The 15,207-nt window shown below is 35.9% G+C and overlaps 1 protein-coding gene across 2 annotated transcripts in view; it reads right to left on the bottom strand.

Annotated features, from left to right (window-relative positions):
- LOC127508755 (NACHT, LRR and PYD domains-containing protein 3-like) overlaps positions 1–15,207 on the bottom strand; it is a 168,586-nt gene that overhangs the window by 23,705 nt on the left and 129,674 nt on the right. For both annotated transcript variants that reach the window (XM_051887105.1, XM_051887106.1), the window contains one exon: positions 13,289–13,335. In XM_051887105.1, coding sequence (XP_051743065.1) covers positions 13,289–13,335 — 47 coding nt within the window. The remainder of the gene's footprint in view (positions 1–13,288; positions 13,336–15,207) is intronic.

Raw genomic sequence — 15,207 nt, 5'->3', positions numbered from 1 at the left:
CAGTTCAGCTTTAGAATCTGGAGGTACTTGCTTGAGTCGACTTTAAACTCCTCGTCGGCGTGGAGAGAAAGGTTTTTTTTCCTGAGTTGATGATTTGTTGCAGGGTCTTTTCAGGTCCGGATTGTGTTAGGTAAAAACCAATCCGTTTTAACCGTACTGGCAAAATGAAAGGAAGTCTCTTTGTCGTGGCTGGAGTTAAAGTTGAAGCGGCAAAGTCGTTGGTTAAACCTTTGCGGCAAAACTTAGAACACAAGACTCTCAACGGAAAAGAAAAGTAAAAGAAAAGAAAAGAAAAGTGAGTGAAAGTTGGATGGCTTGAATGAGCTGCTTGTCTGTTCTTTTTCAGCTTAGTCTTGTCTTTGTTTCGTTGTACTTGTTACTCCATGGTTACTTTTTTCTTACTTCTTTCCGACTAGTTCTTTGTCTTGGTATGATATGACTATTTAAACTTAGGTGTTTGTCCCACCTCTGAGAGGAGTTTTGGCCAATCAGATATAGTCTTGTTTCAAAAGGTGGCTTTTCTCCGCCCCCAATCATAAAATAAGCGTTATCTCCGGTCTCTGGAATTGCCAGCTTCGGCAGAGAGTACCATTTAGACATGATTTCTTATTAAATGGAATATGATACATTTTATGCAGGTTTCATTCAAGCCATGATTTAAAGGAGGAAAAGAGATTAAAATTCATTCCAAATAAGGCACTCTTTCAATCAATCATTCAAAAGTTATCACATTTACATGAATTGTGGGTGTTCTAAAACATAACTGGTCACATGTAGCATGTGTAGACATTATATAAAATTTATGCAGTTGAAAGATGTTTGATAAGTCCATTTCAAATTATTTGGAGCAATTCAATGCAGTTTTAGTCATAGAAACAGTCTTTGTTGGTTTTTCTGTAAAGTTAGGTCACTCAGAGAAAACAGGCCTTCATTGTCTCTCTGTCTTTTTTGTTCTGGAGATCAAAGACTCTTCTGGTGACCATTTGGTTTGTCACAAATAGCTTCAGTTTGTCACCTCTCCTTCAGTCAGGAAGCATGGGTGTCATAAAAGTACCTAGCAAGGGGGTTGTCCTGTAGACGGACTGGAGCCGAATATTAGATTCTCTGAGTTTGGGTTTCTGGAATTATGTTTTGAAAGAATCATCTGAATGATTAATTTGTCTGGTTTGTCCTCAGTCCTTACTATATATATATATATATATGGGAATTTTCCATAACATCCTTAACACCACAGCCCTAAAACACCTTCCTTTGCAAAAGTTCCTTTCAATTTAAAAGTCTCTTGTGACTGACTGACTCATTCACCTGTAAAGTGTTGCCGCCATCTAATAGGCGTATTAATGTAACTTTCACTCAATCAATATTACGCACTAATGGACATATTTATATAAAATATTTATTGAACAACAAATAAACACAATTGTACAATTCAGTCAAACGTAAAGCACCTAGTGTGCCCGTGATGATTGTCAAGTGTGCCGTGGATAATTACCAAATGCCAAAAAATAAATAAAGTGAATAGGTCACCCTTTACGCTTGTATGTGGGTTTTACAAATATTTAACGAATGAAAAGGATTTTAAAGAGCTTGTGACAAAACCTTGTAACTCCATTGGATCCTCAAACTGTCAGTCAAACCTCATAAATCCGCCTCACCTCGTGAATGAAGTGCGCACGCAGTTTGGTCATCTGGTCTATGCAATGCAAAGGTAAATAAAGAATTACAAAAAAATTGTAAAGCGTTTTCTTTACTCAAAGAACACTATGTCTATAAAGGGTATGTATTTAAAGGGAGCAAGAAGAGGAAGCAGAGAAGAGTCTTCGTCTGATATGTCCCGTCTAGTTGTAGCCAATATGCTATGCTATGCTATATAAAGGATAAGGTAATTATTATCAAATTAAACATAGCACAATTCGACTTGCTCTGGAACAAATAATAGATTAATAAGACCAAAGATTGTCCGTTTAATGTACTCAAATTGAATTATGTCTCATGTTTAACCTTTATAAGAGCCAGCAGCAAACCCCCGAAGCACTAGCCGAGATGAAGCTGTTCTCGGTGCTTACACAAGCACTGAACGGTGTTACGAGATTTTCGGTTTCTGAGATTTTCGGTTTCCGAAGGCGGAGCATATATGAATATTAATGAGTTTCACAGACATGCGCGATTACACGTGCAACTGAGAATTTTAGTTCACATTGTATCTCAAAACATTAGTGTATTATTCCATAAAGGTAACTATATTCTCAGCGTCGCGGCTGACTTATGTCTAAACTACAGTTGTTTACTTCTAGGAGACAGTTTATAATGTTTTCATTAGTATGCACGATTTGTGCAGTCATCTGTAACTGAAAGACAGATACTTCGTGTAACAGCAGAGCAACCTTCGTCTACCAATAAGTTCAGCTCGTTGTGCTCTTCCTTTGCGATGTTTTAAAACTCTGTATTTTATTAGTTGTTATCATTAAGTACATCACTGCCTTTAACAACTGAATAAACCTGTAGAAATGTTTCTGAGGACTATATCTATTCTGGTATTGTTCTTAAATTCTTGTTCATTTTGATATGAGGCCTATTGCTCTTCAAAAGGATTCATAAAATTCTTTATGTTTAGGCGCACCAAGGTTGCATTTATTTGATCAAAAATAGGCAAAACAGTAATATTGTGATTTTGTTTTCTATTTTAATATATTTTAAATGGCTGTTTATTCCTGTTACTCCAGTCTTCAGTGTCACATGATGCTTCAGAAATCATTCTAATATGCTGATCTGCTGCTCAAGAAACATTCTTAGCTACTATTATCAGTGCTGAAAACAGGAAACCATGATACAGTGCCTGTTGATTCACAGAACAGCAAGTTTGAAGAACAGTATTGAAATAGAAATCTTTTGTAACATTAGAAATGTCTTTTTTTCCTTTTTTTTTTTTATTTTTTAACAAAAATCTATTTAATTAATCTTTGTTGAATAAACTTCATCCTTGTGAAAATCATTTTTTAAAAAACAAAAAAACTAGTGATTGCATTTGTGCAAATAATTTGGGGGCCACTGTCTGTAAAAAGATAACATTTTGTTGTTATAAAAATAGTTTTAAGTAAATAAAAAAAGTCATTAAAATTCAAAGAGTGGTAAAAATGTCAAGATCTTTAAGACTAAAAATGTAATTTTTTTGATCTGAGAATAGCTTTCTTATGTGTCATATTTCCATATATTAAGGGACTGCTACAGTAGCTGAAGTTTGTTGTTGGCAAGTCCATGGCCCATCTTTTGTACAAAAACAAAATGTCATTAAACGTCTCACACAATATCATATGTTCACTCCATCACACATTATACAAAGCATCTATTAATCAAAAGCAAATCAAGGCCATATTCCCATCTTTATTCCAGGATTTGTGATATATGTTTTGACATAGTTTAATTTTTTTTTTTTTCTTTCAAAATTTCATGAGGCCAAATGTGCCCCTAATTAAAACCCCATGAAGAACATGCATGTTATGAACATTAATGACCAGTGAATTCAGGTTGACTGGGACACTTTTTGCCATTGAGATGACTGGGAAAATGTTCCCGATCAACCTGAATATATGCCAAATAATGAATGTTTGTGTATCAAAATAAATTGTCCATTTATATCACTGATCATCATTGTATATCCAGGTACACAAGTCACACATGGTCAAAACAACGCATGGCAGATGTAGCGTCTAGATAGATCCGGTGTAGTCAATCAACTTTGGAAATTTCAGAACACTTTTAGCCTGCTGAACTGTGTTTGTAAATCTCACATCGGCCCCGGCCGGTCTGAGAAAGATGAGCACTTTGGCACTTTCATGGACCCTCTGAGGTTAAACAGAGAACCCCATTTCCTAGCTCTTGGGACATCAAAGGGCCCCTCATGTGGACTAAGTGCCAGATCACATTCCAACACACACAGACACACAAACATGCATTGAAGACTGTATGTGTAAGATATATAATTATATTTGAATGTAACTGCCGTTGTATTGTCAAATTGTTATTTATAACAATTAACACATATAGTTATTCCCACTGTATAAGCTTAGCTAGGATTGTAGTGGTACTAGTGTCATGTCCAACGGTTACATTTGACTGTAAACTATAACTTCTTTTATATGCTTTTTTATGGCAAGTTTGGTCTCGTTTTAAAGCTCTTTCCATGTCTTATTCACTAATGTATGTCGCATTGCTGACAAATGCATTGTTCTATTTGTTTAATGGTACTGTGAAGAAAGTACTATCCGATCTGATACCCATAAATTATGCAAATTCAGCCAGGAGACAAGACAAAGGAAACTTTGCCCGCCAAACACTGCCACGCATCTATTGGCCATCCAGCCAAAGAGGTGTGTTAGTTTGGTTTTCCATAAAAGAGGAGCACCAGGATTTTCCTGTGTGTTCTCCCGATTGCCCTGAATCACCTCTCGCCCACTCACGCATGTCTCTCCCGGACGTCACGGCGACGCGCTTCCATCGCGCTCATCTCTCGGGACCACCATCTCTCCGGCGAAAATAACTTTCACGTCCTCAGTTCAAACCCTCCCGCGGAAACGGAAGAAGCCAATGAACTGCAGCAGCACTGAACCGAAACTCAGCAAGCAAACTGATGCAAGTACCGTTTCTGAATCTTAGATAATGAAACTGATTTCTGTGCTGGCTCTCAGGACTGTTAGCAAAGGACTGTTAGTAAGTTGCCACCTCTCTTCTCTCTTTCCCTTTCTTTACTTTCACTTCTGTATATATGTATCTGCCCTGTGTATAGCCGCATAACCTCTGTAGTAGTAGTTTTCATATATTAAACACATTATTCATGCTCGATTGTTTCTTTTGTTCATTCAACAAAAACCAGGTCACTTTAACGTTTTCGATCTAACACAATCGCTTTACGTTTGATGCTATCATAGGAATTTATCCTCGTGGCCAGAGGATAACATTTCCTTTATAATAGTCTGTGAAAACTTAACAGTTTGCTGGACAAACTGGGATATAGTTTCTCTAAAACAACTATTAAATTACAACTGACCATATATGTAATTAATTATGATTCGTTGTAATTGATTCACATATATGTACCCAATTCCCTCTTGGGTCGACATATGTCTCATAATTAATCATAAAGCTTTATGATTTATTATATTCATATTTCACCCATAAATTGATTAATAACTGTACAAATTGCTACACAGAGAATAACAAAAGATTGCAAAAATCTTTATTAGGCCACTGATTTTGGACATTTCTTTCATTTCCAGAGGGATGACCCTGTTTTAAATCTTCATAAGGTGAGGTAACAGAAGAACATAGCAATACACCATTGAAATGGCAGCTGCATGTTTTTTAACAATATGTTATTTATTTATTTTCCCACTTATTTGTTATATGAAATCAGTATAATCTTCTTTAACTCATTCAGGTGTTCTGGGATGCTTATTGTGCAATTGAAAAATTAAACCTTGTGGTGTCAGTGTATCTTTCTTTAATAAATATATATATAATATAAACAGAAACCATGAAAAGACAATATAGTTTTAACAATATTTTCAGCATTTGTCACCAACCGGAAAACCAGAGAATGTTAGTCTGAAATGGTAAGCTAACACATGTATAATCACACCAGTAGTCTGTAGGTTACAAAAATATTATGTCCACACAGACACATTTATATAGGCCTATCAGCTGTTACATCGCAGGGTACAAAGGAAGAGCACAACGAGCTGAACTCGACAGCTGAAGGTTGCTCTGCTGTTACACAAAGTGTCTGTCATTCAGTTACAGACGACTGCACAAATCATGCATGAAAACATTATAAACTGTTTCCTAGAAGTAAACAACTGTAGTTTAGGCATAAGTCAGCCGCGACGCTGAGAATATAGTTACCTTTATGGAATAATCCACTAATGTGCTGAGATACAATGTGAACTAAAATTCTCAGTTGCACGTGTAATCGCGCATGTCTGCGAAACTCATTAATATTCATGTATGCTCCGCCTTCGGAAACTGAAAATCTCAGAAACCGAAAATCTCGTAACACCGGCCGCTGACGCCCTTGAGCCCGTATCTCCGAAAACGTCAAAACAAATTGTAAAATAGGCGCTGTTATTAAATATGAGTCACATATTTCAGGTCTGAACAACTACATTCTCATCTAAAAAACTATTAAAACTACAGTTTGTGGTACAACAAGTAGTATTAGCAAAAATGATGGTGGATTTGCTCGGCTGCCATGACGGTCACTTCAAGCGGAGTGATACAAACGGTGAAAAGGTATGAGTGCTGTTATCACTGAAATATCGCACGGCTATCAGCCAATCAGATTCAAGAACCAGACAGAACTGTTGTATAAATATATAATATATATATATTTATATACCACAAGACCATCATATCTCAGTCAGTGATAGGTGCAATGATGCAGATTATTTTTTTAGTATTGTGAAGTAAGAGGAATGAAGAGTGTTTGGACACGCTGAGCACTGCTGGAAAAGAGAACTTCTGGGCATTTCTCAGGAAGCCTTTTCATAGTCGAGTGATATAGCATTGACTAACAATATCAATGACGGGTTCAAATCCTGAACAAATACAGGCTTCTGATTTTATTTTAAAATTATAATTAATGCAGAGAGATTGTGTCCAGTGTGTCCTGGAGTTGTAAAACACATTGATTTGTTACACCGTATTTCTTTTGCTGACATTTAGGCTATAAAATTACCTTGCATTTCCATTTTACACTAGGCAACCAATATTATCTGACAGTATAATTTATAATTCCAATCAAAATATCAACAAACAGCACTTCTTTAAAAAACAAAACAAAACAAAAACAATCCATAACGAGTTTTTAAAAACACAAATTATAAGGATTCCAGGATCAATTTTATTGAGTTGAAATTCATGGCAACAAAGTAGGCTACTTTTTCATTTTGCTTGAAGTGGATCTATACACATTTGATGACCTCTCAAGTCTTTACAGTCATTTAAGAATTTAAGACTGATTACGAGGATACTTCACAAAACGGACATTTTGGCTCAATTTTGCGTTTTGTCCCTTCAAACGTGAAAGAGAACTAAGTGCAGTCAGTGTTAGTTGCTAGCACAATTTAAATCTGTACTTTACTTGTCAACTTTTACTTTTACTCCACTACATTTCCTAAAAAAAAAATTATTTTTACTCCGATACATTTTCCCAATGCATTTTCGTTACTTACTACAAAATAAAGTTGGAAGAACACAGACTGCAAGCAAGCATGTGCAAACAAGTGCTCGCACAACCGCGGTTGATTTCATTTTCCAGGTTGCGTCCGTGGCTGGAGCGGCTGAGAACAGTGCGCTGTCATTATACAGCACGAGAGCGGCCTCTAGAGGCGAAATAAAAACTATCACTGATGCCTCGTGGAGTTTGTTTTGACACGTGACGTGAGGATACGCGCTGCACAGAGCGGGACACTTCAAAAATGGATTTAAAACATAGACAACAAAACGGTATGTTATACAGTGTACACTACAGAACATGTTTTCATATCATTATAAAGTAATTTGTTTTTTGACTAGATGCTGCATTAGTGGAGAACAGCAGTGTGTTTGCCGTCAAGGTTGAGAGGATGCTGACATTAGTACCTCAAGGTTAAAACAATGTGACAAAAACACCAAATGTTTAATGTCACAATTGTTACCATTCATTTGTATTAGTTTATATCCATTTGCTCTCTGTTACACTTTCGTTATCCAGCAAAGCTGCATATTTAAACTATTCTCATCATGCAGCAATAGAAACATAACAAATCAGAAATGTATTCGATTTCAGTTATTTTTTTTTAATCAGCACTGTAACATATTTTGATTAGATAATAATCAAGTATTCTAAAATAGAGGCAAATAATGTGTGAAAGTATAATAGACATGCTATGCCTTTGTGTGTAAAGATGGCAATTTAAGCATGACTGTTTGGATTTATATGAAATGGTAACACTTTCTAAGAGTCCAATGTAAGAATTTTGTCCGCTAGAGGTCGCTAGAGGCCTATTCAAAACAAAGGCATAGCTTGATGACGGCAAGTTTGAGCACGGAATCTTGGTACACGGAACATTTGTGTAGCGTCTGCACAGGATCAGTTAGCAAGTCAACTATAAATTTCGTTAAAGTTTTTAACTTCTTGAACTTTGTTTGTAAATCTCACATTGGCTCCAGCAAGTCTAGATTAGATTGCCCCATTGATGCCAAACATTGAAGCTAAGCAAAAGACCTTCTCACCAGCTCTGGGGACTTCAAAAGAGTCACCCTTGGCCATTAACCCAACATGGGATGCACAGACACTGGCCAAAACCCCAATACACATCACACACACACACACACACATGTATGCGCACACACAGAGGAACATACCAGGACTCTCTTTAAGTCACATTCATTAAAATATGATTAAAATGTAAGCCTGTATTTCAGTTTTAATCATGTATTTAATATTAAGTTACGACTATAGTTGTGTGAATTGTACCCCAAACCTTTATATGCAAGTGTAAGACTGTATCTATGTCTTTGTGTCTTTTTCAACCTAGCATGTCTAGTCTTAAATGAATTCTCTCAGGATGCTGTAATTAACTATGTATGTTCTGTTACGATACCATGCATTAGTCTATGTCTAAGGTCTTTTAGAGTAAAAGTTACCAATTCTGAAGCCATCATAAATTATGCAAATTGAGCCGCAAGACAAGACAAGGAGAACTTTTTCCTCCTCAAAATCCACGCTTGACATTGGCTGTTCACCCAAGGAGGCGTTTTGGCTTGTTTGTCCTTAAAAAGACAACCACACGCACGTTCCTTTGTTTCTCGATTGTCTCTCAATTGTCCCTCGCCATCTCACGTACATCTCTCCCGAACGTCTCGGCGACCGCGCTCACATCACGCCCTCCTCTACTTCTTCAGGACGACCACCTTCGGCGAAACAAACTTTCAAGTTCTCAGTTCCAACTTTCCGCATAGACGGAAGAAGCCAACAAACTGCAGCCACGGACGCACTGAATCTTCACCTGTATCTTTTTGAAACTCAGCACGCAAACTCATGCAAGTAGCCTACCGCTTCTCTCTATCTTAGATGCGCTAAGTTAAACAACCTAACCAAGTGAGACTGATTCTTTGCTGGTTCTTAAGGACTGTCTGTAAGTTTTGCTGTCTTCTCTCTTTTCCTGTCTTTTCTTTCGCTTTTGTATATATGTGTATTCTTTGTGTATATTTAGCTGTATAGCCTATGTATTCGTAGTTTCATATATTAAATCCATTATATTCATGCTGGATTGTTTCTGTTGCTCATTCAGAAAATCAAGTCACTTCTATGTTTCGATTTTGCAAACTGCTTTACACTTTAATGCTAGAATAGGAAATTATTCCTCGTGGCCAGAGGAATATCGCCTTTTATAATAATCGATAAGGAAACTGATAGTTTGCTGGACAAACTAGACCAGTCTTTCTAAATTAACTATTAAACTAGAACTAATCCTGAACCATATATGTAATTAATTATAATCTATTGTAATTAATTCACAATATATGTGCATAATGCCCTTTTTGGTCGATTTATGTTATAATTGATCATAACGCGTTATGATTTAATTATATATATATATATATTTCACCCATAATTTGAGCTAATTAATTAATTAAATTTCTGTAATTCGTTACATTTGGGAGTGTAGAAAATGTTGTTATAACATTACTCTGTACGTTCGCTTGGTGGCTGCTGTGAGACACTTGTTTGAGACGCACTGCAGTAAGATAGATCGATTTTACAATATCATATGCTGGATGGCTTGTGTTGATAAATGGCATGCAATTAATTTTAAAACGTATGGTGGAGAAAATTCTGTATTACTGTTACTAAAAATAAAGCTGCATCTGATTACGCTATGTTAGCTACTTGACAAAAAAAATTTCTCTGAGGCATGGTAAAGCATGGTACTCACAAAAAATCAAGAAAATTAGAAACAATAAAACTAAACGTGTTGAGCTATATAACAATTAGTTTTCTGTCTATAAATATATCAAAACAGATGTTCCCTTCTCTAATAAAATGTGTAACATATTAAATCGTCTTTGGTGTTTCCATGGTTTCTACAAAATAAAAAAACCAGGCGACTCCTCACATGTCCCGGAGCCTTGGTTAAAATTGCAGTTTTCTCACGATTTACAAATAGTTGCAAACATTTGGGATATTGTAAGTACTCAAGTGAACAAAATATATAACACTGGCCTAGTGGTTTTTGGATATTTTACTGCAAAAATATTACATATTGCACCTTTAACAAAAGTATTGTTTATTTTTAATTTCAACATTTACATTTTAACATTTTAAAGTTGTCTCTTACATTAGTTATAATGCACTACGAATTAGCATGAATGATCAATGTATAATTAATATTAGTATTTTTATATTTAAAAACTACTAAACATTTTGCCTTTTTTTTTTTTTTAATTCAAAGAAAACAACATGTAAGAGAGTTAAAACTGAACACAATCTTGCTGCTCAAACTGTATAGAACAATTTTTAATATTTTTTTGCTCCTTTTGTATTTTACATTTACTTGTACTTTTACTTTCAATACACAAGTACGTTTAATGGAAAAAAAATACTTTTCATATTTAAGATATTAAAAAATATCACATACTTTAAAACTTTTACTCAAGTAATATTCTAAACAGTGACTTTAACTTCTACCAAAGTCATTTTCTGGTAAGATATCTATACTTTTACTCAAGTATGGCTTTCAAGTACTTTATACACCACTGCATGTCAGATCGCTGTAATGCCTCAGTTCAGGAGGCAGCGCGGAGCGCGAGTATTTTCTTCCTCTCCTATATCGAAAAACATGCATATGAACATCAAAGGTATGTGGAAAGATATAGTACAACTTACCGGAATGTATCATGTCTCAGGTAATCACTTTATTTTCTGTTTCAACCGCAGAAAGATGTCAATAAAACAGCTTGTGAACAATATGTCACATCATGTCAAATTTACCTCAGGAGTGTTTCCAATGTTCAGTTTCTTATCTATCTATCTATCTATCTATATTATATATATATATATATATATATATAACACTAGAGAGGAGCTGATTTACTGTTAATTATGTAGGATTATTCCTGAACAAAGCCCACCAAATTACCACAAAATCCACATTCCAAAGATCGAAGAGTCAACTCATTTCCCCCACCGAACTATTTTTGAGCCATAAAGTTGGACCTGGAAACTAAAATGGCTGATCGACGACGGCCCCTCAATGTCTGCTTAATTACAAATGCATCTGATTGTAGTAACAGAGCAAAAGATCAAAGAGACCCTTTTTTGCTGTGTTGACTTTAAGAAAACAGATGGATCAGCAAACATAAGGACACAAGGTGTAAATTCCCACTGTTATCAGGAAACTCGGACCTGCGACACATCTCGAGGTGAAGATCACAGCAGGGCACCAGGGGAATCACCTACAGGAAACTTTCCCTCTTCCCAGCTTTGCATTTCAAAAGACATTCCAAAAGTTTCCCTGGCAGACAGTGAAGCCAATCTCTTTGTTCAAACAGAGACAATTTAGAAAATACTGCCAGAGATATGAACTTATCCCCAAAAAGCAGCCTCTAACATATCATATGTATTAAGCATGTTTTATTTCATTTATAGAACCTATGTAATTCTTTCTGTGTGTTTTAAATATTGTTTACTGGTAAATTTGAAGAAAATCTATCTCAATTACAGAAAGTGTGTACTGTTTGGTATGGTTGTGATGGATGAATGCTGTCCAGTATTTTGATGCAAAATTGATTTATGTAAGATGTACAACTTTTGAACCAGCAAAATTAACTTCTCAAAGTTCTGACCAAAATCCCTAAGTTTGAGAACAAAGGACTGTAAGGACATTATGCTAATTGCATACAAGAACAGGAGAACTGGGTGTAGGACCCGCCCAAAACAGGACCTGATTGGCTAAAACAATCGGAAAGGCGGAACAACAAACCGTTCAAAACTCAATACCGCGCATTGTGCTTATGCTTTTGCCCTTGCTTGTACTTCGCCTTGGCCTTTGCTGAGTCGGCGGACCTACCATCATCCTGCCTGCAAGCTAAACTTATTTAAGAACTCACTCAAATCCTGCAAGAACCTTCGTTGAACTTCGCAGACGAGGACTCGCCAAGAGTTCTTTGTTTCCAGCAACTCCGTGAGACGCAGAGAGACACCCACGCAGCAACGCGTAAACCCTGCAACTATTTGATGAAGACTCCATTTTCTGTAAAGCCAACTATTTCCCCACGGGACGTCGTCCTTCAGAACTCTTGACCGAGCAACGCTGCTTCCTTCAACTCTGTCACGGAAGGAACACGCGCTTACAGGAGCAACCAAAGCAAGTAACACAGGTCTCCTAATTTTGCTGAGCTGGTGCAATTTTATTAAGCAAATGAAACTATGGTTGAATTGCTAGTGTATTAATTCTCTCAGGTTACGGTCAAAGAAACTTGTTAAAAGCTAAACAATTGGGGAATCCATTCACCTCCAGATAATAATCTCACCATTTCCCTGTAACTGAATGAATGTGTGTGTATGTTTTTCGTTAGATTAGTTTGTGCTTAGTAGATTTAGTTCAATAAATTCTTGTTTGATTTTTCACACATACAAGTGTCTTGTGTTGTGGTTATCAAATTGCTGCCTTAAACAAAGATTGTGCTACCTTGCTCATAATCATAATTAATAATCATAACAAAATATTATTACTGTTGGCCACGGGATAATAATTTGTCCAGAATTGGTAAAAATACTGTAACCTCAATTTTTCGGTGGACGAATAATTGATGAAGTGTTAAATATTAATTCTGAATCATTTACAGTTAATTCGGTTCTTATTCACTGTAATTTAATGACACTTTTGATTAATTAATTGGGTTAATTCTTACAATTATGTTTTTCATTTCAGTTTTTATTTGAGTGTAATTATTATATCTGAATAAACAGCAGAAAATAAAACCTCTGTTGTTAATTGTAACCTCTAATATTGTAGTGTACCAAATGAGAGGGTTTCCTGCATAGTTTGCAACATTATTTGAGAGAGATTTTTTTTATTTATTTTTTTCCCTTAAGAAAAACCAAACTATCGGTATCGCATCGGCCGATATCAGTGTGAATAATCAGCTATCAGTATTGGCAGAGAAATTTAGTATCCGTGCATCTCTAACATATATATATATATATATATATATATATATATGTGTGTGTGTGTTTGTGTAGACGTACATTTGTGCAGTCCTGCTGTAATCCTGAACTCTCCTCCATGATCCACACTAAAAAAAAAAACATACAGTGTGAGTAAATACACATTTATTCTGTAAGCAAACATGCACTCGCACACTGACTACTGTAGTGATCTTGGATTAGCCTCACTCAAGGGCACCACAAATTGAGTTATTTATGGTTTTAAATATTTTATATTAATATTGAGTCAGATGATTCCTTCCAAAGAATCTCACCTTGACAATAAAGAACGATCATGGAAGATTGTTGACTGAATTAGAATTTTATAAATTTGTAACGACTGAGACAAATCAGACACAATTATTTGTTATATTTAACAAATGTTTAAAATTCACTCTGGAGTCTGTCCAGCGCCAGAGGTTAAAAGCCAGCTCACAGTTCTCCTCTCTCTCTTTGGCTGATACGACCAAAACTGCATCTGTGGGGGATTCTGCCTGTTGGCCTGCAAAGGCCTGTAGGCCTTGTTATGTGTTCGTGATTTAGTTAATAAAACTTGTGCACAATACATATTTGGTTCTGACTCACTGTCTGCAATAAATTGGCTCTTAAATGATTTAGATCTTGCTACCAGCTCTAAGAGCTGTAAATGCTATGAAAGAATTTTTTTTCTATGACCATGAAAACTACCCTTCTCTTAGAATTAATTAATAGTTAATTCTGTGAACACTCAGTATTGACTGATTGATTGATTGTAATTTTAATGTAGCTACAGCAAGTTAATCTGATTAACTGATTCAAGTATTCATAATTAATAATTATAATAACTTATGAATAATTATTAATATTTCCCCTTTGAGCTAATTTGCTACAAATTGGAGGAAGTTTATCATCTGACCAATCTGAAGGATTGAGATTCGGGCAAGCTTGTAGAGCCTTTGATTATCAATACAAAAATTACACAGATTGCAATAAAAATTAATTTATTAACAAAAAGATATACAAGAGTAAAGTAACACACTCATTAAATACTACTGTCACGTTCACTGGCTGGAGTTCCCATGAGTTCCTCCAGAGGGCACTCCTTCCAAATTTGTTGTTCTCCCATTATGAAATACATTCCCCACAATCCTGTGCCTGGACTCATTATGGCTTAATTTCTCCCACCTGTTGATAATTTACTGGTTTCAGTTTTCCTATTTAAGCTCTTGTGTTTTAGTCATGGGTCATGAGTCATTGTTTGTATTTATTTCTCTGTTGGGGTTCATGGATGTCTTGTTCCTTTTTTCATGGTCTTAGGATTATGTTTCTGCTTCTTTGTGTGGACTATTTGCCAGTGTCCAGGTTTGGAGTGTCTCTGTTTTTTGCCTTTCATTAAACTGTGTGTGCATTTGGATTCTTTCTCTGCCTTATCTCTTCAAACATGTTACAACTACTAAGGAAAATGACTAAGCAACTAAGAAAATTGAATCAATAATCAAACAGAAACTACAAACTACTACACAAATAGAATGAGTAGATAAGCAACAGATTGGACAAAGCAATGAATGGGTAATTAGCAGTCTATGGGGGAGTCAGTTGTGGTCTTTCTGGATGCTGGTATGAAATAGTAAATAAGCATTTACTATGAATACAGAAACATGTCTGATGTATCTGTGTACGCTGACCCTAGATAATTATGTCTCTACACAAATCGCAATCTCATATAGCAACAACCCAATGCCAAGACCTTTGGGAAAAGGTTTGGTTAGCTTATATTTGTTTCACTTGATCGAGTGATCAGTCTGGCGATGGAAACTTCTTCCACTGGTATCCTTCCGTTTGCAGTGGGAGAGACTGGGTTACTTTCCAACAGTTGCAGAGCTGCGCTGAGTGCTGGAGGTTTTTGTGTAATCCAGAGAACTGTAGGTCAGATGGTGGTCAATCCGCAGGAGGTTGAAGGTACTTGAGTTATGCAGATCAGG

Source organism: Ctenopharyngodon idella, chromosome 3 (genome assembly GCF_019924925.1).
Source record: "Ctenopharyngodon idella isolate HZGC_01 chromosome 3, HZGC01, whole genome shotgun sequence".
NCBI lineage: Eukaryota > Metazoa > Chordata > Actinopteri > Cypriniformes > Xenocyprididae > Ctenopharyngodon > Ctenopharyngodon idella.
This window is presented reverse-complemented; position numbering and strand designations above follow the sequence as displayed.